Source organism: Cataglyphis hispanica, chromosome 11, assembly GCF_021464435.1.
Source record: "Cataglyphis hispanica isolate Lineage 1 chromosome 11, ULB_Chis1_1.0, whole genome shotgun sequence".
Lineage (NCBI taxonomy): Eukaryota > Metazoa > Arthropoda > Insecta > Hymenoptera > Formicidae > Cataglyphis > Cataglyphis hispanica.
In genome coordinates this window covers 5,376,840-5,400,796 of record NC_065964.1, presented here as the reverse complement: position 1 = coordinate 5,400,796, position 23,957 = coordinate 5,376,840, and the positions used below count along the sequence as shown (strand labels likewise).

General features: G+C 41.3%; 1 protein-coding gene across 13 annotated transcripts in view; it reads right to left on the bottom strand.

Annotated features, from left to right (window-relative positions):
- Window positions 1–23,957, bottom strand: part of LOC126852635 (glutamate-gated chloride channel) — a 70,002-nt gene that overhangs the window by 17,878 nt on the left and 28,167 nt on the right. For 2 of the 13 annotated variants that reach the window (XM_050597612.1, XM_050597616.1), the window contains exons 2-4: window positions 17,748–17,815; window positions 17,052–17,188; window positions 10,880–10,947 (exon numbers count right to left, since the gene is read on the bottom strand). In XM_050597612.1, coding sequence (XP_050453569.1) covers window positions 10,880–10,947; window positions 17,052–17,188; window positions 17,748–17,806 — 264 coding nt within the window. In that variant the 5' untranslated portion in view covers window positions 17,807–17,815. Of the gene's footprint in view, window positions 1–5,603; window positions 5,672–10,879; window positions 10,948–17,051; window positions 17,189–17,747; window positions 17,816–17,937; window positions 18,169–18,211; window positions 18,532–20,951; window positions 21,152–21,569; window positions 21,963–23,957 lie in introns of those variants that run through there. The other 11 variants (XM_050597611.1, XM_050597620.1, XM_050597610.1 and 8 more) reach the window with 11 other exon arrangements.

Genomic DNA, 23,957 nt, shown 5'->3' with positions numbered 1-23,957 from the left:
GGTAATTGACAGCTTGATTTCGCATGGAGAGCGAATCTTGTCTGCGTACTTGACTGTGTACGCGAATCATCGTTTCGTTTAGAATCGGAGCTCTTGCAGTTTGCAACTTGTCCTCGATCGTGCAAAATTCTAAAATGACATCATTGTTCGTGCTCGTCAAGAGAATACCTCTCTCTCCCATAATGGACAAAGTACTAGTAGTAGTACTTTGCGAGATAATATTTCATCAGGCACGATTGAGAGTGATTTTAATCAATATTACAAAGAATACAATAGGCAAAAATGTCAATAGAATTCCTTTGCCTTTCCGCATACAGATTGTATGAATATAAAATATAAGTTATATTTTCATATCGCCTGTGTCTGTGACTTATTATAGAGATTTACACATTATGCCTCTTAATCTGCCATTTTACATTGCTTAATTTAGCACAATTTTTCTAAAAGCTTGATATAGATATATTTTTACGAAGAATACGTAATGTTTTATTTTATTTTTCTCACTCACAAAATGCTCGTCTGCGTTCCAAGATGTTGGAATAATGTCAATTAATAAGAAAAGACAGAGAAGTTCGATAATTGAAAAGTCAAAGGGAAAAAATATGAAGCAAACACGTGAATCAAACGTAGGTGGAAATACTCTGTGTGTATATATATATGTGTGTGTGTGTAAAAGTGTGTGTGTAAAAAAGATGGACGTATTCTCGTGAAAGAAAGAATATATCGATTTAACAGAACGTCCATTAAATCTTTGACAACCCCTGAAATACAATTCTTTTCGCTCCGTTGACGACCGCTAAGCACTCGATTGTTGAAACACCGCGCTCGATTTTAAACGTATCGTTGAAAAGTCGCGAACCATCGAATTTAACGTTCATTAAAGTTTATTTCAGAAACGCATCGCCGCGCGTGACAATCTCGTGGGCGAGCTCGTATCATCATAGCAAAAAATTCTCTCAACTCGCGCATCGTAAATTCACGCGATTTAAAATACTTCGGGTTCAAAGGAATTCTGCGTATATATTTCCGTGCCCGTCGTAAAAGGGAGATAATTCAGATCGGATGTACATCTCGATATTTTTCATCACTCATAATAAATCTCATTTAACTCACGCGCGCTCGCGATCTGCTCGAAACGATTGCGAAATGTCATCCGAGGTACTAGCTTTCGGATTATTAAATGCCGTCCTTATTAAACGCCGGGCAGCAGATCAGAAAATGTTTTGTGTCGCTAATCGGCGAATTGCAGTTGCATTAAACGCTCGTAATCTAATAAGCGGACCTCGGATATTGCCGCTCTAGTGAGGTTCACACGGGCCTCTCCCCCTCGGTGCGACAATCGAGGATTGCTGGACACCGATTGTTCTGCATTTCGCACGAATTCGAGTGTGTGACGGAGAAACAAATCGATCTCTTATCCGATCTAACTTTTCTCTTTCCTAGAATCTGATTAATGATATATGGAGGAACCTATTCTTTTCTCCGATATATTTTCTTTTTCCTCAAGCTTAAAGTATGTACATACATATATATAGATATATTTAAGAATTATAAATATATATAAATACTTTTTAAAATATAAATTGTAATTTATAGCACGCAAAATTAAGGGAAGAGATGCACTATATTACTTTAGTAGTATTAAAGAATTAAGTTATAAATGTCTTTGTGTTGGTGCGCGTAGGCAAATATACGTAAAATGAATGTAACAAGCTTCCAAGAATAATTCTGTTCTTGTTGTTTACGATGGTAAATGTCGCAAAGTTCCATATCTCCTCGCGATAATAAGGAGGGACCAATTATATCACAGAGATATAAGTACATAAATATTTACAAGACAATTGTTGAAATAATAAAATAAATCATGAAAGCACCAGATATCTCGATTCCATTCAATCTTCAGTAACATAATTACATTGATTTTCGTAATTTTCTTTTATCTCAACAATCTATCATTGAAAATTATGTACTTATATTTATTTTTTTTAGATTCTAATTAACTCTTTCTTCATTGTAATTTAATATTAAGGAATTTTTTTATTTTTTTTTATTTTTCCAACCAATTCCTCTCTCTTTCTCTTTCTCTCTCTTTATTTCTCTCTCAAATGTTTTTATCGTATTATCTTATATTTGATATCTATTCTTCAGCAATATATCAGCAATATCGTGCGATAAGTGATGAGAACATCGACACCGATCAAGTGGCTACACGAGCAGCAAACTCCAAGTACTACTGATAAGAGAAAGACCGTGCGGCGATTAAGTAGAGAGATATAAATCACTAATCAATCGCGATTAATCTAGCGTGATGAAGAAAAAACGAGTATATCGCAGATTAGCATCAAATCAATGACGTAATTCAAATTTCCATGATTTTGAGCTCTCACAATATAAATATATGCATTACCGTTATGTGTGACGTATGTGTGTATTTTAGCGGATCGAACTAATTGAACTGCTATCTAAATAATGCATACGCAAAGTATCGGCTACTGAATAAATTACTCAAACGGACGAGAGAGAGAGAGAGAGAGAGGGAGAGAGACTCGGTCGTGTCTAATAAATTCTTGAACGTCATCATCTTTTCTCGCACTTGGCGCGTGAATATTTGAATAACGGTCTGTAACGTTGGTTAATCACGGTGGATCGATCGATAAACGAACAAGCGGCTCAAAGAGAAACCCGACTTCGATGAAACGCGCGTTAGTAATTGCAACTCTATAACGAGAAAACCGCGACAAAGTCCGCCTTTCGCGTCTCGTCGTCGCTCCCACGTATAATTGATTGGTACCAGGCCAGTCTAATTACACTGTTTCCGACGACGACGTACATACGTCGTCGTCGTCGTCGTCGTCGTCGTCGTCATCGTCAGTGTCATCGTCGTCGCAATTGGCAATTCGCGGTTAATACCGCTGTTGCCGCGACAGCACAATGTCGCGCCACCGTTTCCGCCCAAAGACGCGCGCTCTTGTGTTCTCGATAATCCTCGAATTATTTTCCGTCAAATGAGGCTATTCGCGTACGTTACGTTCTACGACATTATTCTAAAAGTATATAGGCCTGACGCTGCTCGTCTATAAGCTGCATATTTAAAAAAAAAAAAAAAAATCTCATGGAAAAACAACCGCAACAATTTTATCTTATTTTATTAATCGCGGATAAATTTGTAATGATAATTCCAACTTTTTTAATCAACATTTTGCGCAATTGATTTTTCGCGACCTTTACGCCTACCTTACTCTTTTCTCTGATAAAGCAGCAGAGGAAAATCTATATGTCCCCGTAAATATACTCTATACGCGCGTTAAACAAAGAGAGAAATGAGAAATGTGTGTTGAATGTAAATCTTGCGGCTGGCGCAAGCAATGCGGCTCTTGAAAATTTAATCCTCGCAATTAAATCGCGATTGCATTAAGTCGTTGATTCGCGATAGTGATTACGCTGCCGACATGACTTGCGCTTTCGGGTTTGCCGCAACGATTACAAGAGAGCTTTTGTGTCGAGATCGTTTTCCCTCGTTGTGCACGAGTAAATATATATCGCATGACGTGTTTCACTTTCATATATGGGCATTTTCATAGATGGGCTTAACAGGTACAGCATACAGAGATACGTTTTTTTTTTTGTGTTAGCAATAAGAAAAAAAGTCATTACCAAGAATGAGATAAAAAAGGTTGCACACTACCGCAGAGTTTTGTAGCAGCACGAGAATGCCTTAGCGAGTGTGTATTATCGCACGGTGCAGTAAAAGATTAATGAGTAAATCAATGATCCGTCTGATAATGTATGTATGTACACATGTGTGTGTGTGTGTTATGTTTTCTAAATTATACACATATATATATATATATATATATATATGTGTGTGTGTGTGTGTGTGTGTGTGTGTGTGTGTAATAGATATGATCGATGTATGTCATTATAATATTGCGAAAAAGAGAAAGAGAGAAGAAGAGAAAAAAGAAATATGTATGCGGAAATAAATGAGAAAATGATAGAGTAGATAAGAGAGATAGAGAGAGAGAGAGAGAGAAAGAGAAAGAGAAAGAACGCGCCAATGAACGTGTGATGTATGTGTGTATGTTGTATTGCGAGGCAGCGTGTGTGTATGTAGATATATACTTGGCGTTAAAGATCCAACGCGAATAAACATAATCGGAACAAGTCAAAAAGAGACGAAACTCCATCAAATCATCTACCACACAACAGCGGGTGAACGATACTATATACTCTAATAGAATCTCGTAATTACGCACAGCACGACGCTAAGTAGACGCTAAGAAAGATCGTGGGAGGAATAACCATACGAATATTCGCCACGGGGATGCTGAGAGTGAGATTGCGCCAGAATAAGAGAAACAAAATTCGATGCAATTTGATTAATGAAAGCAAAATAAAATTATGTTTTTTCCTCCGATAAAGATTGAAATGCAAATTTTCAAGTTGCTCCAATCGGACGAGCGAATTACTCTCGAATTACTCTTCTTTGCGATCGAAAAATAAACAGTGTAGAAAATATGACTTGCATATACATACAGCAGCATTATTTGTTGTATAGTTGTATTAGTTAAGTTGGTATCGCATTCCATTCTCATGCGATCTGAATTTTGCGAAAATGCAGAAACGCGCGTCATCGCCAGTCATGCGTTTAGTATCGCGTTTAATATCGGCGGGCGAAGACGGTAGAAGCGTCGTGCTATTCGTAAGTCCCATCTCATTCATAGACATACAGAATAGATACTTGCTTAACGTAGAGAGAGAGAGAGAGAGAACATGACGGTAGGTGGAGATATAAAAGGGCCACGAGAGCGGCCCTCGAGATACGCAACGGGTGTTTTGGTGTTTATAGCACGGAGGAGGAGAAGAGAGACATAGAGAAGTAGAGATATTGAAAATGTGTCGTCTATACATCGTGAGATCAAAAAGGGCATTAGGAGGATATACTATACAGCGACTTAATGGTAACAAGTAAATTAACGTGTGTCACACACAAGTGTCTTCCACTGTCGCTGTCGGTGGATATTTCCATCGAGGTACGCCCTCGGCCAACTCGGGATCGAGATTTTCGCGACTTCTCGATCGTCAATAATCGAGTCAGTCTCTCGGGTCAGTCGGATTCTCGGAAAATCCAATCGAATGCAATTAATCGAAGAATTTTTATTATTCATCCATCCTTATCCTCTGCAAGTGTCTTTATTTTTTCATAAGACTTGCAATTTCTCGCGGCAAAATCGATCCCAAATTCGTCGAGGACGAATCCGTCGTCGGGCTATTCACCGGCAACGACAGATCACCCGCGTGCGTCGTGTCTTCGCATATGTAATCGTTATATATACATCCCCGCAGCGCACGAGGCATCCGAGGAACGCACGCACGCATTTGAGCGCATCGCCGTTTGTGCGCCCACGTGCGTTACGTCGATGTATAGTAACACAGAGAGCTCCCTTAGGTAATATGCGCTGATTGTAATACATATGGTAAAACGTAACACCCAGCATTAGGTATGTATGTACTTGTGTGTACGGTATACAAAAAGAAAAGGAGGCACATATGTGTATGTGTGTGTCTGTGATCACGGGGCGTTGCATTCTTTTTCAACTTACCATGGTAACGTCATCTATTTTTGAGATACTTCGAACAAATATGTTGACGCGGACAACCGCGGGCCCATCTAACATGGCAAACAGAACAAACAAAATTAATCAATCGCTGAGCAGCAGTCAGATACATCGAGAGATAGAGATGTGTGCGTGTGTGTGTGGTATGATGAGAAATTGAGTCCCCTTCAATCACCTGCGCGATCACATTGGCGATGAGTTGTGAGAAATGTGCTTAACGTTATTCTTATTCGAGACGTTTTATTTGCTTGAGATTTTTATATAATTTTATTTAATTATTTTTCTCCTTAGAGATTTTCATTTATCCGTTCCATACTTCGTCGCTTCCATCTCGTTTCTTTCTTTCTCTCGATTTATTCGTCGCATTTCCTTGCTCCGATCGAACGAATCGGCTTTAACACCCGGCGGGCGTCCCAGTGCGCTTATCATCGTTAAAACGTAATGTCGCTGATACAGCGAAAACGTTTCAATCCTGATATTTTAAAACGCGCCAATAAACCTTGTCCTAAGTGGAAATCATACTGTTTTAGTAACCGTTTCACGCTCATAATCGCGTTTCTCATATAATTCACATGTATTTTCAACGTAATAAACAAGTATATTGTTTGCGCTAAAAGTTTTTTCGCTTTTAATTTTTTCGTCATTGAAACGTCATTATTAATCCCCAAAGTGCAGCTATAGCATCATACAAGAAGCGGGATCCATGGATAGATCGATTTCTTTTTTCTTCTATTTTTTTTCCATTTCGCGCTACCGTCATTGAGAGAGCGATCGATTTCCCTAACTTGATTTATCAAATTTTTACGCAGGCACGAAAACCGGTCACGTCGGTCGTTGGAAGAAATCGCGGCCGCGGAAATAATGTATGACGATATGAACAGGAACGCGCGAGCGTTATTCCGAGGAATTTGCGGAATATCGGTCGCGCGCGATACCGCCAAACGAATTCTCTCGTGCTACCTTGTTTATCCTCACGGAATCGACGCTATCCGTATAGATAGGTGGTGGATGGGCATATGGGTATCCGTATAGGATAGGTGGTAGGTAATAAACGGCGCGTCGGGGATAATCGATACAAGCGGGACAAACGAACGACGCGAATCGCGAGATACGGATCAACGGAAGTTAAATAAATTGCACGCGCGACGCGGCACAATCGAGCGGTTAAAATATGAAAGATCGGATAAGCGGAAACGCGATGAAAAATCGATTACAGCCGCGCCGACGTCGTCGTTGTCGTCGTCGTCGTCGTCGTCGTCGTCGTCGTCGTCACCGTCGTCGAGACACATTTGATGACGCACATCTGTCTCACGTCAATGTCAAATTAACTCGATTGAATCTGCCTGAACTTTGAGATCCGATAAAGCGAGGCGAACGTATTCACTAGTGTATATATATGTGTGTGTGTGTGTGTGTATGCATGTGCCGGATTTCTCTTTTAAAAATTCCCCAAGGTGTAAAAACCTTGCAAAACTTCGGAAATACAGAACGAAATTGAGAGATGTAGAATCGATGAAAATATTCATGCCGCGGGGGAGAGCCGAAACTTCATTTGCCCCGGACGACGCGTTTCGATCATCGTTTTTCTTTTGCGAAAACTCAGACCCCGAGAACCGCAAATAGCTTCAGAAAAATTGAAAATAGCACGCGGATACGAATAAAAATGGAAAAAAGATATTCGCATAGGGCTCGGAGATTTTTCTTTGCTCGGAACCTAGAGTCACCTCTGTTCGCACTCGGGCAAAATATTATCGAGTGAAATTTCCATGTTGCCATCACGGTTAACCATCCGATTAACATCGAAACGAGACACACACGGCCATTTTAATATTTACGCATAAAAAATGACGCGCGTAGATAGATATAAAGTCGCGCGATCGCGGTGGAAGTATCTAACAGGAGTTTCGAAAGTGTATTAATTAACTCTTCGAACTCGATGCCTCGACGACGCATCGACAACAACATTAAACGTCTTTGCCATCAATCCTCAAGTTACACGACATTCGACGCTATTAGAAACCGATGCCAGACGATGTCGTATGGCGCACGTGGAAGAGGCGAATACACGACGGACGTTATACACAGGAGGAAACACGGAATAACACGCAATCCGTGCATCACTAGTCGACGATCAATTATTTATCTCTCACGCGAGTGAAGAAGAATTTTCTAAATTGTTTCGAGAAAGTAATATGTCTCCTTCACCAACAAAAAGTTGTTTTTGTAATAATAAACATATCTTTCGATAACTATTCTCGTTTATGAGATATTTCGGGAACGACACGTCAATTTAAAATGTCAAAATTATAGCGTATCGACAGCGATTAATAAATCCGTCCGCTGTTCCTAATTTATTATGCGCTTTCTCTCTTAGAGATCGATCGAAATTAATTTCGCAGGGTGATCGGATTGCGTCTTACTCTAATCGGAAGCTGTACATAGACAGCGAAACAGCCCGGCGGGCTATCGACAGCTATCGGAAGAGCGATTAGCGGCTCGCGGCGTTGCAACGTCATTATCAGCGTTTAGTCGCGTTTAAGCAACGATGCGCTTCCCATACGTTACACGTCATCATCGAGATGAGTCTTAATCTGTCCGCAGCAGCATGAACGAGCCAGCCGTATCGTCCTGAGCCATACAGAGTGTTTGCGTACCATTCCGCCCTACATGAACCAGGACAAGACGTCGGACACGCGGTGCTGCGTCGGGATGTCCGGTCGGGGTCGTTGTCGTCGATATCGCGCCGACCCACTTCAACTATTTTTAAATTCGCAATTATCATTCGCCACGTGAAGCAGGAGATGTGACGTTCCGCGAGCGTAAAAATCCTTCAAATCCCTCGCGGGACAAAAATGAATACTTGTACGAAAAAAAAAATTGTACCAACGAAATAATTTTTCATGCAGATAATGAATATACATACTTATTTCTCTTTCTCAATATCCAAAGTGCCCTTTACTTTGCTAATGAAAATTATGTGCAATTTCCTAAATAATTCGCAAAATTATTGACGAATCACGCGCATTTAGGATACTAAGAAAAAAGATGAGTATTTGTTATCGGCGTTATCGGAAATGATTTCTAACGATCCAATTATAGATATAATTGTATAAAATATATAAAAAATAATTTGTATATTTTTATATATGTATACGTGTAATATACATCGATTAGTCGTAGAGATTTCTACCAAACTCATTATTGTCAGAGATTTTCCTTTGACATTTCCAAGCAGCATCAATGCTTGCGTTATTCGATAACTAATACACGTTTCAAAAGTCTGATAGAAACATAAATATTCCCCCCCAAGTTTGGATGATAAATTTTCTCTTCTGTCGTAAAACAATTAGCTAAAAAAAAAAAATCGACTCGTCTGTACATACTTTGACGATAAACAACCTGCGGCTTTTTGCAGGAAGTAAACAAAAATATGTAGCTTGTTGTTACTCAAAATTTTATCATTTATATAATATGCGATAAATTTTTATAGCGAACAATCAATCGGTTTTTGTCGCGTAAATAATAAATTTTATTATTTGATAAATTTATCTTCAAGAAAAAAGAGAATATATATGCGTGCGCCAAATAAAATATAACGTTCGCTCTCCTTCAATGATTCTGTCATCAACATTGGAGGCGAACATTTCGAACACTTTGTAGACTTCAAACCGATCGATCGTCCCTTCGTGAAATCGCTCTTTTTCGCTCGCGATCTGGCGAGCGGTGCGTTTTACACGAGAAACTCAGAACGCACGGTGAGGCGCCTCCCTGACGGCGAGCCTAGCACGTTCGTCTCGTATAGAACGAACGAGAGAGTGCCGTCCGATGTAACTTCTCGACGTGCACTTCCGGTGCCCGAGCGGCGATGTACTATATATACGCGTAATCTCGTTACCTATGTGAAACACAAGTTTCGCTCCGCGGTCTCGACAAAGTGCAACGGGCCGGCCGATCGTCCCTCCGCGAAATCGCGTTGAGCGTCCATTGCGAGCATTGCGAGGAAACATATTTTCAAAAGTTCTCTCTCTTCCTGAGCCTGGCATAAAAGCTTTGACAGACGATGTGTCTTAAATCGACGTCCTGTGTAGCCTTTCACACATTCCTCAAGTGCCTCTCGAGAAGGACTTTCTTGGGAAGAAAGCGCGCGCGTCGTCTCGGGGATTTCGCGTTACACTCGGAACTCACAATAACGCTCCGGTCTCGCAATAACGAGAAATAAGATTACCTTTGAGGGTAAAAAGACGAGAGAGAGAGAGAGAGAGAGAGAGAGAGAGAGAGAGAGAGAGACAGAGAGAGAGAGACAGAGAGAGAGAGCGAGAGAAATCCTCCTTCTCTCTCGTAGTAATTACGTTACTCGGAGATCGAGGCACGTAGCGGTCGGAGGATTAATAGCGACCGCGTTATGAGCGAACCCGAAATAACGATTCATCCTTGTATACGACGCCGCGAGATCCGAGTGTAATCCGCATCCCTCCAATTTTCTCTGTCCGCCGCGGCTCGGATGTCACTCTTTCATCCGGCCCCGCTCCGCGTCCGTCCGATGGTCCGTCCGTACCCAATGCGACGTAACTAACATACGCAAATAAAGCTGGAATGCCACATGCCTGCGTCTATGCTATAGAGTGCTAGAGTTTCTGGGGGCGGAGGGGGAAGGGGGTTGTTCTCGGACGCTTTGGTTAAAAGATAGCGGTGGTGGTAGTGGTCGGTTGCGTGGACGTGATGTTCTCCCTCGGGAAGAGAGAGAGACTGCTAGCTACGGCGGCTAGCAACGTGTGGTGAGGAGAGAAGAGGGAAAGTCTATGGAACTTAGGGGGCAAAAGAGCGCGGGTAAAGGAGGAGGGCAAGATGCTTGCTGACCGGCACTCTGCTACGTTGCTGCTCTGTACTACGTTGCGTGTGTTGCGCTGCTACCGCTTTTGCCGACCTGTTTGGTCTCTGCGAGGAAGTATCGAGCTCTCGTCGTCGCCGTCCGGTTGCTGCTGGATTCTCTCTCTCTCTCTCTCTCTCTCCCTTTCTCTCTGAGATTTCATTCTCTCCCTCTCTTTCTCGCACACACTTTATTCGATTACGAGACCAAGACCGCCTAAACCTACTTTTGCGCCTACTGCGTTTTTTTGCAAAGTGACAGAGACAAAATAAAAAGGAGAAAAGGGTTGGGAGGGAGCGGGGAAGGGGTGAACCGGCGTCGGCAAGAGAAGAAACGGCGAGTTGCGGCCGGTTGCGGTTTTCAAAAGACTTGGCTTGATTAGCGTTATACTTACCATCTTGATGTCACTAATTGTCGCAATGCTTCGCACAAACAGGTTTACCCGGACAATGGCCGGCCCATCTAAGGGCAAAAACAATACAGCTCCCTTTTAGTGAGTCAGCATTTCTGGTGGCTTACATACTCTACTGGAATGTGTGTCCGAGATATTATCTTTTTACCGCGCTCTCGGTTATTACTTAAAAGCGATCCCGTCGAGTCACACAGGGCTGATTAGAGGGGGAAAGATATCATAGGTGCAATATATATATCATTAAGAGTGAGGCGAGCGAGTGTGTGTTTTGAAGCGTTATGTCGACCAACTCGATTGAGATCTAAGATCGCGAAATATTGCCGTGATCGAAAGATGATTATTTTCGAGGAGAACTTTACCTCTTTTTCGAGGAGAAATTTTCCTCGAAAACCGGCTCCAAATATTAACACAGGAATCATATATTGAAAGAGCGGAAGGGGAAGAGATGACGTCCCTTTTCTCAAGAATTTGAGATACGAAAATCTGCGAAGTCATGAAAAGAAATTAACGCGCAAAGTATAGCGATTTGCGAAAAAAAAAAAAAAAAATAGAAACCATTTATCGTGAAAAGTTTGTACAGCGCCGTCGAGGAAAATTCTGTGTAAAAGTCCTGTTTCGTCATTTAAACGTGATAACAAATTGCGGGATCGTGACTCACGTGAATTACATACCTGAAACGTACTCGCGTGAGGATTTAATCCGAAGCACGATATTACAAGCCTTAATCCAATCGCGTATCTCAACGGTACACATCTCGATAAGAATCATTTTCGCTTTCGATGACAGTCCGATGAAGGATGCGGTGCGCATTGCACATATCGTGAGACGTGTATTTGTGCCATCTAGCATCGTAACGAGCTAATGATCACGAGTTTATGCACGACGTCCAGCGTGTATAAAAAGGATATCTAAGGACTCCAAGGGCGAAATACGATGAGAATTCGCGAAGCATTAAAGCCTTCTTCCGATATTTCTCGGATTATTCGCGTGGCTCAACTTGTGTGTGCGCTCACTCGAGATAATTTTGCGTGTTAAGCAGTACGCGTGCGTATGCCGTGTTGGTAGCAAAGGTGCTCGTAGCAAAGGGCGAAGGTCGTCGCGAAGAGCGATAATTATCATCGATACGCTTCACTTGACTCTCTGCGACGCACAATGTCCCTTTCCAGGCTGACCCTTCGTCTATGGTACGTCGACGACGTTTCTCCTCGTCCCTCAAAATCTCATTCTCGTCGATTTGGCGTGACGGCTTTCCAACGCGAAATCCGGTCGCGGCCTGCCAAATCCGGCCGCGAATGAATACCATAACTGCATCGGATGGCATGCCGATCGCGAGCCAGGAACTCCAGCCAAATCAATGCTGTGCGGCGTTTCTCTCTCTCTCCCTCTCTCTGTCTCTCGATATCGTATCCACACGCGGATCTCTTTCCGTTACGTGTGTGTTAACACCTGCTCCGACAAGCGTTCTCTCACGCTTAACTTTAGATCGCAGAACGACGATCGAGCCGTAATGTAAACATGAATGTAAATATTTACATTGCACCTACGTATCGTCTGGACAGATTTTATTTTGATTTAGTTAATATTTGCCGTGTGCCACTTACTCTCTTCTTACTTAACAACTCACGAGGGACTCGAATTGCCTTATCACGCTTCAAGTAATCAATAGACAAGCTAATCGATCATATAGAATGTGCAAAATTCCAAAAATAAAGTAAAATCTAAATAAAAACTTGTATTGGTTTCGATATAAAAGATCAAAGTATTAAGATTATATTTCTCTATGAAAAAATATCTCTACGTGTATGCATATTATATTTCTTTTTAATTTAGCATTAACAAACGTGCAAAAATTTTCCTCAATTTTCCGTCCTGTAAAGCTTTAATTGATAAATAACACACATATACAAGTAAACGCGCAATTTTACGTGAAAGTTTTCATTTAATTACCGAGTAATATGACCGTTTTTGATGGCTCGTTTAGAGCGATATTCAATCTTTATTCATCATTTTTACCTCGATGCAAAATTTCATTTGCGCACGAGAATATTTGTCTGTTTCCTTGACATTTCATATCTTTCGTATATTTATGCTTGCATGACTGGCGTATCTAGATCAAACTTTATATAGATTTGATTGAAAAGACGAATTCCTTCCATCATAGCGAATTTAACCGTGTAACAGACTGGCGTGATTAATTACCTAGTGTAGTTCATCATAATATTCGGCAATGGAATATCATGCAGTTCCACGAGCGCTCACGTATTTCCTCCTCCTTTTCACCAGTTATGAATCTTCCTCAAGTCACTTACGCTCGTTAAATCGCATATACAATAGTTGATACTCGGTCCAGGTTTTGCTTTACACAGACGGAAGGCGAGAGTCGCGCGTAAGATACAATTAATGTGCCAACCACAGAGGATATGTGTGTGTGTAATGTTCTCTCTAATGTGGCGGTCTGCCATTGTCTCCATCCCACAGACTTGCTTCTATCTTAAGCTAAACGGCAACTGGCGATAATAACAATATTTCCCTGCTACTATTCTTTTCCTTGCCTACCTTTTAATTTCCGTAAGGCGAGCCAAAAGAAATATTGCCTTTCTCATACGATCGCGAATGTCAGGAGCAAGTTGAACGAAGAGTGATTTATTCTCACGATCTGTGTGAGAAAGGGGATCGAGTTTCGTGTACGGCGGTTATCAAACACATATATGCATTATGCAAGGAGATTAAATTTTTTGTTTGTTTGAAAATATATTGAACGCGAATCGAAGATATTTTCAATCAATTTTTCGTTGCGAGAACAGGCTTGAGTTTATGGAATTATATTTATGTAACAGATGACAAAAAATCTCGAGTCACTTTATACGTGTTTTCCGAAAGAAATCCATTCAAATCGCGAGATCGAGTATCATCCTCACGCGATTAGAAGACCAGGAGAGTATGTAAAATGCCTCTGCGTGTAATTTTTTTTTTTTTTTTCTTACTTGCCCACACGTGATTAATTGTGAGCGCTTATCCACCTATTGCAATAGATCGAGTCGGTATCGCAGGTAAGTAATGCAAGACATTGGGCGAAAGATTGAACGACAACAGTTCATCAAGATTGTAATATAAATCAACGGCGTCGGCATACAATGCAAAGCAAAATAGTGTGTTTGATCGATATTGGTACTGCGCCATTCATTAGGTCGTTACATACTGTAGCGTGTTACAGGTAATTGTAGTCCGAGCGCAAATACAGATCCGCAGACCCATAAATTACAGATCTATCATTGCCCAGCGCTCCCAAAGATTCATGGAAACGCATAATTTTCGGCCGACCTAATTTCCGTCCCTTTAGCTAAAAACATCGTATCTGACATAAACATTTTCTTGCCTGGTGTCTAGTTTCCGGATTCGGAAAATTCATCAACTGCAGATACCATTTTTTCACTTAATTAATTCATTATTTCATTATTTAATTTAACATATAATCCTACGTTGATGTGTCGTGAGTATATATGAGTGTATTAAAAAAAAAAACTCTTTGAGGAAAGATTTGCATACATATAGATATTTTATACGAGAATTTTAAATTCGTCATTATCATAGATACATCGAACATGAGAGCGAGAATATTATAAAAAAGATAGCCTCCCTCGCGTGATCGATCGAAAGAGAATGGACACGATCGAGAGTGTGACGCTGGACTTGAATGCGTCATACGCGGCGCCGGCGTTTACCATCTCCCCATGATCGATTAATTCCGTCGCGCGACGTCATCGACGATAAACGGGTCGTTGATTACGGACGGGGCGAAATTACGAATGCGCGATCGATCGAGGGGGTGCAATAATCGGCTATCACCGAATTACGTCCGGAGAGGCAGAGGCTTCTCGAACCGTTGTGTCTACTTGTCAGCAGCGACGTATCGCAATATCCTCGTAGCGTTAATCCGTCCCGTTGCGTGCAATCTTGACGGCCTTCTTTTCCTTTTTTTTTTCTTCCAACCCGTCCAAGTGGCGATCCGGCACGAAGCGCCATGAATTTCCACCCTTCTCGGCCGGGCAAAAACTCACCCCCGACGGCGCGCATTCACGGCTAATACACGAACGATAAAATTAATGAACGTCGCGTTTATCAAGGCACGCGATCCGATGTTTAAAGCGCCGTCGCTCTGTTCGGAATATACATATATATAGCCGCATTCGCGAAAGGCAAAAATGCCTTTGAAGACTCGCGCGGGACGGGTGATTATAAAAAAAACCACTTTATTACCGCGCCTTTAAATAGGTAATGAAGAAATCGCACAAATCGTCCTCCTTCCCCTATTCCGAGTTAACGCGAATATATCTACGGATAGGCAGCGCTCGCCTGGGGAATATTCTGGTCGCATTCGCCCGTTTTACTGCGACACGTGATCGCGCTCTCGCGGTGTGCGATTTATTCAATTACTCTTTCACGCCACCTTACAACGAGGGTAGAATTCCATTCGCGATTTCAATTCTAAACTCGGCAACGTCTCTCTAAAGATTATGTAAATTATAATTATACGTCTTTTAGAATTTTTCACATGCAATTAATTTCTGTTTTATAAACAGAATTCTAGTAAATAGTGGAGTGTAATAATAAATGTGTCGTCGCGTAGCGTTATTTAGCCTTCAAATACGTAGATATTAATATAACGTTTTATCGTATTGCGTAAAAGATAAAAATACGAGGAAAGAAATATTTTTTTCATACGGAAAATTTCGCGACGATAATGAGTCAAACTTATCTTCAATGTCCGGAGGAACATAACAAATACGAGAGCGAGCGATTTCGTAAAATGCCAAAATGTAGATAGCTCCGTCCTCATATATTCCGATATTTAATTAATTTATCTTGGATATCATTGTACTCTCTTGGCCGTATGCACCCACTTGAGAAGTTAATCGATTTAGGCTACGATAAACACGGCTGAACCAAACAATCGTCGTCGTCTCTCTCGTTGATACGAGGCTACATCCTCGTTCCTATACTTGGCTTCGTTTATCTATTGCATCAACTTGCAACGACTTGCCTTCCACTCGACCAGCTGACTACGGGAATCGCGATATTTATCGCGACGATGCAATTGACGACGATCGATATCGGCGGGATTCTCCGTTTGGGATTCGAAATTGCCACACCGCAAAAAAAAAAAAGAAAGAAAAATTGATACACCTTGCCCGTAATGTGGAGGAGATTGAAAGACAAATTGCGCATCGCTCTTTCGCATACGTTGTTCGAGAATACTCGGGGGAATCTACGAAATCTTTACTTTGTCGCGCGTAAAGTACGATCATTATTGTGACATTTAGCTGTCTCTTTTTTTTTTTTGGGTTAAAATTCGGATCAATCTATACTTCGATGATTCGGTGCGATATGTCGAGATATTGTACGAGATACATAATATTATAACGCGCCATATATAAATATACAATATATAAATATAAAATTATAATTTATCATTTATACATAAAATGTCTGCACCGATAGATGCAGTTCTCCCAATCTACTCGCACATTTTTACCGAGCCATTAACAAGTTTATGCACTTTATGAATGAAAGAGACAATATGTGACAATTCCAAGACAATCGCAATATAATATAGTTAATCACGATTTCGAGATTTCGCGGCCGATCGCGGCTCGTTCTACAAAGCGGCCGGCCGGTCCGCCGTTCGTATTCATGAAGTTTATGAAGAAATTTCTCGCCGCTCGGTATGCATTCACTAAGAACGTGCGAAAAATTCGTCTCGCTCGCTTTTATATATATATATATATATATATATATAAATGGTATTGTTAATAGACTCGGGACGCGCGCTCGTCGTCTGTGCGTTACGTCGCATGATGACGAAGGCAAGATCGTGTTGCATCGCGCGTTCAATTTTCCGCACTCGACCAAGGGGAGGAGGGAGAGGGAGCTCAACCCCCTCTCGCCAAATTGTATGTATGTGTATCTCTCCGTCTCTCACCCCGTTTTTTTGTTTTTCTTTCCTTTTTTTTTTTTTTCTCTTTTCATTTCCTCCCTACATTCACACTTTTCGGCTGATTTCGCCGCAAGATATGTCGGTATAAAATTACACGGTAACAATGGTGAGGATGGGCAGAGGGAATAAATAAGGACACACGAGAATCTTTATATTCACCTGTTCCGTTCTCCCCGCTCGGCCGGATGCGGGCATCGTACCGGCCTGGCCCTAGGATGTTGTCGAGCACTTGCTTCTCCTTCTCCCGAAAGTTCACCTTCGCCTGCGTCTTCGTCTGCGTCTGCGTCTGCGTACATCTGGAAGAAAGAAGAAAAACACAGCAACGGTACCGTCAGTGAGGAATCTAATTTCCGGGGAAAAGAAATTTTTCCCTGTGCCACATGTGCAATCGTCGAAAATGAATTTCCGCGAGAACACAGAATACATGTACATTTGCAAATTATATATATATATATATATATATATTTTTTTCAAACTTTATATGAATTATTTTATATATTCCATTTCATTTTTATTCCCTTTCGTATAAAATCGACATACAAAATTCCGAACGTGCCGAACGTGCAAAGTACATGAGCCTTATATAAATTTTATGTGCCATAACAATAATCCTGCACGATTCAATAATATACATCTTTACGGGCCATAACTTGCTTTCTCGGAATTATGTTTCTATTACTATACAGTCACGAGACCGTGTCTTGACGACGCTCCAAAAACGCTAACTGTTGCATTATAATTAATTTACGCGGCACGACTTGACGGAGTCGGGCGATCAGAACGTTCGGAAGAATCGCTGTCGGAAATTCGACGCGCGATCGTTTTCGAAATATCGATATTGTCAAAACAACCTACCTCGATGGATGTAGCAGGACCGCTAGTAACACCAGTAACGGTAATACTCCAGGCCACATCGCGCCGGCCTGCAATCAAACAAGACACAGCTTCACAAAAATTCTGCGGAAAGCGAATTCCCGCGCGGAAACTCCTCAGCATTAGCGATGATTAAACTTATTATGCAATCTACATATTACTCTCTCGCGACCTGAGATATCTCGCTTTTTCGTACTCGTTATCGGCGGTTTTCGACTCGAAATAAAAGTCGATAATATTTGCGTCGCGTTTCACAGAGATGGGTCTAAAAATGATATTCCGTCAATTATACGCGTCAACTTTCTCAGAGTTCTCGTATCCCTGGCGTTGTTTCCAAACTATATAATTTACTTAATTACGATATCATACGCGCGCGATATTTAATACAGCACGCGAGGAAGCTCGACGAGCGTGCGAGGCACAAAGCGGTGAACGCCTCCATTTACCGTGTCTTACCAACTCCCAGAAATTGATCGAATTAAGGCAACGTGTGTGTGTGTGTGTGTGGATCAAAGCGTGAGGAGGACCTGTGTGTTCCTTTGCTTCGTACCGCACGAGAGTATCTGCTGTCTCACGAGATTAAATTGATTATGCGAGGGGAAGAAGAGACTCTACATATACTGATATTATATATCTATATCACTCGCGGAAATTTTTGCGGAGGACACAGAGGAGAAATCGCGGCGCGCTCGTCGTCCGCGTGTCATTGAGATGAGACTGAGATCGGATTGACTGAGACGCGATTCCGAACTATTCATCCGCGGACGAGATGACGAGATCTATTCTATTTATCCATTCCGTGAACATTAGTCTATTTGAAAAGCTGACGCTGAAAATTGGACGCTTGCCTCGAGACTGCGACTCAAGGTACAAGTGGTTGTATCGCGCGAAAGTTGACAGCTTGCCAACGCGCACGCAACTTATTTTTGTCGGAAGAATGCGGGATTTTCTGTCGGATAAGACAAACGATCATCTGGGGAAAATCTTTTCCGCCCGCCACGTGTCCGCGCCAGAGTTTAACAATAGAGTACACACAGCGATTCTGTACACACAGCAGCGCGTACATCATCACAAGTGTATTTTGAGTAAGAGTCTCTCTCTCTCTCTCTCTCTCTCTCTCTCCCTCTCTCTCTCCCTTTCTGGCGCAATTTTGGATCAGAAATTGCGCAGCGATGATAATTATAGTGTTTTAAGAGCCCGAAATATGGCGCGACGACGCGTCGGGGTTGGCAATATCGGGTAACCCGAAAGTTTCGAGTGCCGACCTGACCCCCGACCCCGAAATATCCGCAGATTCTAGGTACTTGAGAAAGCTAATCGACTGTTCGAATGCCTCGCGGCCAGTTCACTTCCCCCTTATCCGACCCTTTCCCCTTTGCGATATTGTTGCCAAGATCTCAGAGCATATGAGTTTCACAGTTGAAAGCATAATTTACTTACGAGTCTGATAAAAAATACAAGTATACGTATGTGTATTCTTACCTAAATGAAGACTGACCTCAATTGAGATATTTTCAACTGTGCGATTGTCGTGCAGAAATCGAGAGAATTAAACGTTTTTAAATCTGCATATCTATACGAATATTTGATCGTTTAAATATCTTTCGTATATTAATCTCTGTTGTTTTGCGATATTGCGGTATCTTTTATCGTGGAATATTCCGTTATTTGCCATTTGAAACCCAGGTTATCGACGACAAAGTATGACGCGAAAATGATTTTGACGGACTGTCTGACGTACTTTATCTCGACCGGACGTGAGACAATGATTGAGTGTGATTGCGCCTAACGAGATCCGTGAACGGCAAACAAGTGAGCCAGCAAGTACATAATAAGAGGTCCTTTTCAATCAGTAATGTCAAAGTCATTTGCGATACCGGGAAGGCACGAGAGCAGTCGTATTGCTACAAAACATCTCGTTTCGCGAGTTACGCTTCTGTCGCTAACACTTATCATTAGCGAATTAGCAGTTTGTCAATGGACGAGATAACAAGCAATTTTTATAATCTATAGTATTTGATTTAAAATATCGCGATATAAAACGCGCGGATTAATTTAATCTCCTTTGGAATAACATGTTTTAAACAATAAGGAAGTTTTAACTAAATGCGATAAAAAAAATTCCAAGGAAGATCAATCTAATTTTCTGAGAAATCTTTTCTAAACGTTGCGCAAAATTGAGTGGAATTCGCCGCAAAAGTGTATTGAAAGAATATCGATTTCTCCCTTCTCTTCTGGGGGTTTAATAAACCCTTTCTTCATACTTGAGCTACGTGAATAGACCACGCGGACACCATAACTCATAATTTAGGTACGGTGCTGACAAATGGTGACAAAGAAGAAGAGCGTGCGAGTAGGTTACCGCGAGGAGGCAGGCAAGCGATTTACGACATATGCCCCGAGTTAGTTTGCCATACACACACACACACACACACACACACACACACACACACACACACACACACACACACACACACACACACACACACACACATTTATATGTGTGTGTGCGCGTGGGTGTATCTCTGTCATCGTCATTATAGAGTAATAATGTATAGGAATGTACCTGCATTTCATCCGCGACGAATTAGTTTATCACGCGAAACGACTGATCATCTCACTGTGATCAGTCATTGATTGATAAAAGCCATTTGATGGAGGGTAAATAAAGCGCTAGAAAATGCATCTGCGCGCCATAGTTTAATGGCATCGTATATTTGACGCGTCCCAGCAATTTATCAATCTTGATGCAACTTTAATGGCGAAATATACGTCATGCTTATCGTTGAGCGAAATCCGACGGAAAAATAAAATTAGCATAGAGCGCGCGCGTTTAAAACTTAATATTCATAACCGGTTCTCTCTCTCTCTCTTCAGAATTACTCTCGCGAATATAAGCCATCTCTCGATCTCCTTTGTTCGTTCTTCCTCACCGATTTATTCTTACGAATATATACGCGTATATCTATCGTTTAAAAAAAAAATTGATCGAAATATTCCTTATTTTCTTTTTGGATAGATAAAAATTTAAAAAAAAAATATATATATATATATATATATATATATATATATATATCTGTGATTTTTTTCAGTTTATACATAACGATGAAACATTGTGGATCTTGATGAAAAGGACTACATTTTTCCGATCGCGCAATCTTCAACAGCGTCGAGCGATTGACCTACCAATCCATTCATCCGCATTCTGTTACGTTCGTATCTGCGAAATCCGTCTTTCCGTTCTGCCAATTGCCCATATTTATCTGTCCGTCCCGTCCGTTTCGGCGTTGCCGTCGATCCGCCCATCGGTCCATCTATCAACCTCTACCCGTCCATCCCGTGTCATCCGCCTAGCTACCTGCGTGCGTACGTACTTATCCAATCTATCTGCCAATCTATGCCCGCTTCTCTCACTTACTCTTCTCTCTCTCGCTCTCTCTCTCTCTCTCTCTCTCTCTCTCTCTCTCTCTCTCTTTTTCTCGCTAGTCCTCTCGCAGTCGTTTGCCTTCTTTCGCTCAATGTTCCTACCTCAAGATCTTACACGCCGCCTCAATCGACTTACAGATTGACCGCACGCTATCCAATTTGTTCTGCACTCTCTTTTTCTTTCAAGAGAGAGAGAGAGAGAGAGAGAAAACGAGAGTCCCGGGAATTCCCTGTCACGATTTCTGAGCAGACGTCAATCGCGCCGCGGGAATTCACGGAGACGAGATTCGGCCCGAGATTCGGAACGAGATTCGCGCGCGCTCTCGGCCACGCAGCCGGGATCGGAACGGAAGGAGGCTGCCGCTGGACCCTTCTTACCTGGAGAGACTGACAGTCCTAGACGCTGGACACCCCGCTGCTACGCTCGATTATTGGCATAGCGCCGCTCTTCTCCCGCACGGACACTGACAGGCCGCCGAACTCTCTATTTCTCTATCTATCTACCTATCTATCTCTCCTTCGCTCGACTCGTAAAGTGTCCTACCTCGCGAGGTTCGTCTCCTGGACTGCCACCGTGGAGAAAGCTACATGCACCCATACCTACTACCTGGTTGCTGGCGCGCGCTATTGATCCCGGACCCCCAGACCACCCACCGACCCACGCAGACGCCTCGCGTTGCCGCGTCGCTTTAGCAACGTGACGTCATTCACCGCCCCGCGACGCCCAGAGAGAGAGAGCCCGCCACCAGATTTTCTATACATCTTTCGCCTCTCTCTCGTGAGCCTTTCCTGCGCTGCTGCGGCTGCCGCCACCGCCGCCACCACCGCTGCCGCTGCCGACGACGACGTGGACGACGTCGGGCGCCACCGATTCCTCTCTCTGCTCTCCAGCATCCCTTTGCTCGCGCGCTACCGATTTCGCCAGAGATGTCCGATTTCAATTATAAACATTACTTTTTGCCGATGATAAATACAATTTATCTATTGCAATTCACTGACAAGAATCAACATAACGTATATCGAGTATTTCATTATTTTTATTCGTGACAGATTAATTTTCTCTTTCTTCCCCGAGATATTAATTTTCCTTCAAGAAAACTTTGAGCACAAAGACGATCATCTTCGTTTCGCATTGCTCTCGAATTAAATATCAAGAGTACAACAATGATGCCAAAATTCATTCGATATCGTTACCAGGTATTGATACCGTTGTTACGATTGTCGTTGAACCGATTAGACCCCTGAGACTGAACCGCTTCCAATCGTCGATATACACGCATATATATATATATATATATATATATATATATATATATATATATATATATGTATATATACATGGCGTTCGTTTTCATCCCCGGTCTTTACGCTCGAGCTAACCAGAAGTGTGAAGATCCGTAATAAGAAGCTAAACGATTCGTGCCTATAATGAGTACGAGCGTAGCGTGACGATTCTTAAGTTTTTTTTTTTCGCGCATTATGTAAATCGACATAACGAGATGTAATGCGCCCTGCTCTCTTCTATAATATCGTGTTAATTATATAAATGTCATCGTGACATCAAGAGGTGGCATTTAGATTGATATTTAGTAATGATAGCAAATATAAAACGATACGAGATAATAAATGATTTTGCAAAACAAAAAGATTAAGATAAAAATAAATATCGTTAAATCTTTTTTTTATCTTTCTTCTTTTCTATGAATTTCTAAGAATTGCTTTTATATAAATATGTGTACATCGTGTGTTTAATACAAGAAACGGGGATTACACGTGGAAATAAATGTGACGTCCCAGATTTCTGCCACGCGATTCTTGATCGAATTTCTACCTAGGCATGTTTTTAACGAATATTTACGTCGCGCTGTCTGGATTATTCTTTCCTCGACGAAAACTTGTATCGTGGCATCTACATTATGAAAGTGTCAGGAGTTGTTTTATTCCACGTTGCGTGCTAACTGCGAATTACGTGTTTACGGCTGAGATTAAAAGTCCAATGCGCATTTTCTTTAAATGCACACGATAACCTTTCGCGTGAAGAATGTGGATTCTTATCTCGCAAATATTTTTATACTTCAGAATGAATATCATCATGACATATGTCACACACGTGTCATATATCACAGATATATAATATGTATAATATTCACTGCATTTAAAATGTTCTTTATCTCTCCTGAAACTTGTATGCGTATCCTTGAACGCACGCGATAATCTTTTGGAAAAATATCACAATTGTTATTTTCCACAATATTTTTATTATTCCCCTGAGAATTATAATAATTATATCAAGACATCTATCATGCCACAAATATTATATAATGTGTATAATGAAAATGTGCATAGTATCTATAATATTTTCTATTTTTTTTTCTAAAATCTGCACAAGAAATCAATCAGTTATTCTTCGTGTATATTGAAACAAAAAAAAAAAAAAAAAAAAAAAAAAAAAAATTAAGAAGAACGAAAGTCTGCGTCTCGATATTACCGAACAGCCTTCATTCCCATTAATTCCTATTCTTTGCAATTCTTAGACCTCAACCTAAATTTAAGTTAAGGTTAATCACAATTTTCTATACGGAAACAAATATCTTTGATATCGTCTTTCTTTTCAGTTAAGATTTCGGTCAGAATGATTCTATGACAGTGTATGCAATAATCTTGCGCTTTGTCTAAACTGAGCTACGTTTGAAATGACATTTCTTTTAACCCGATTTTTCTACGTTATTTTATTGTACTTCTCATATCCTTAGAAAACTCGTTCTA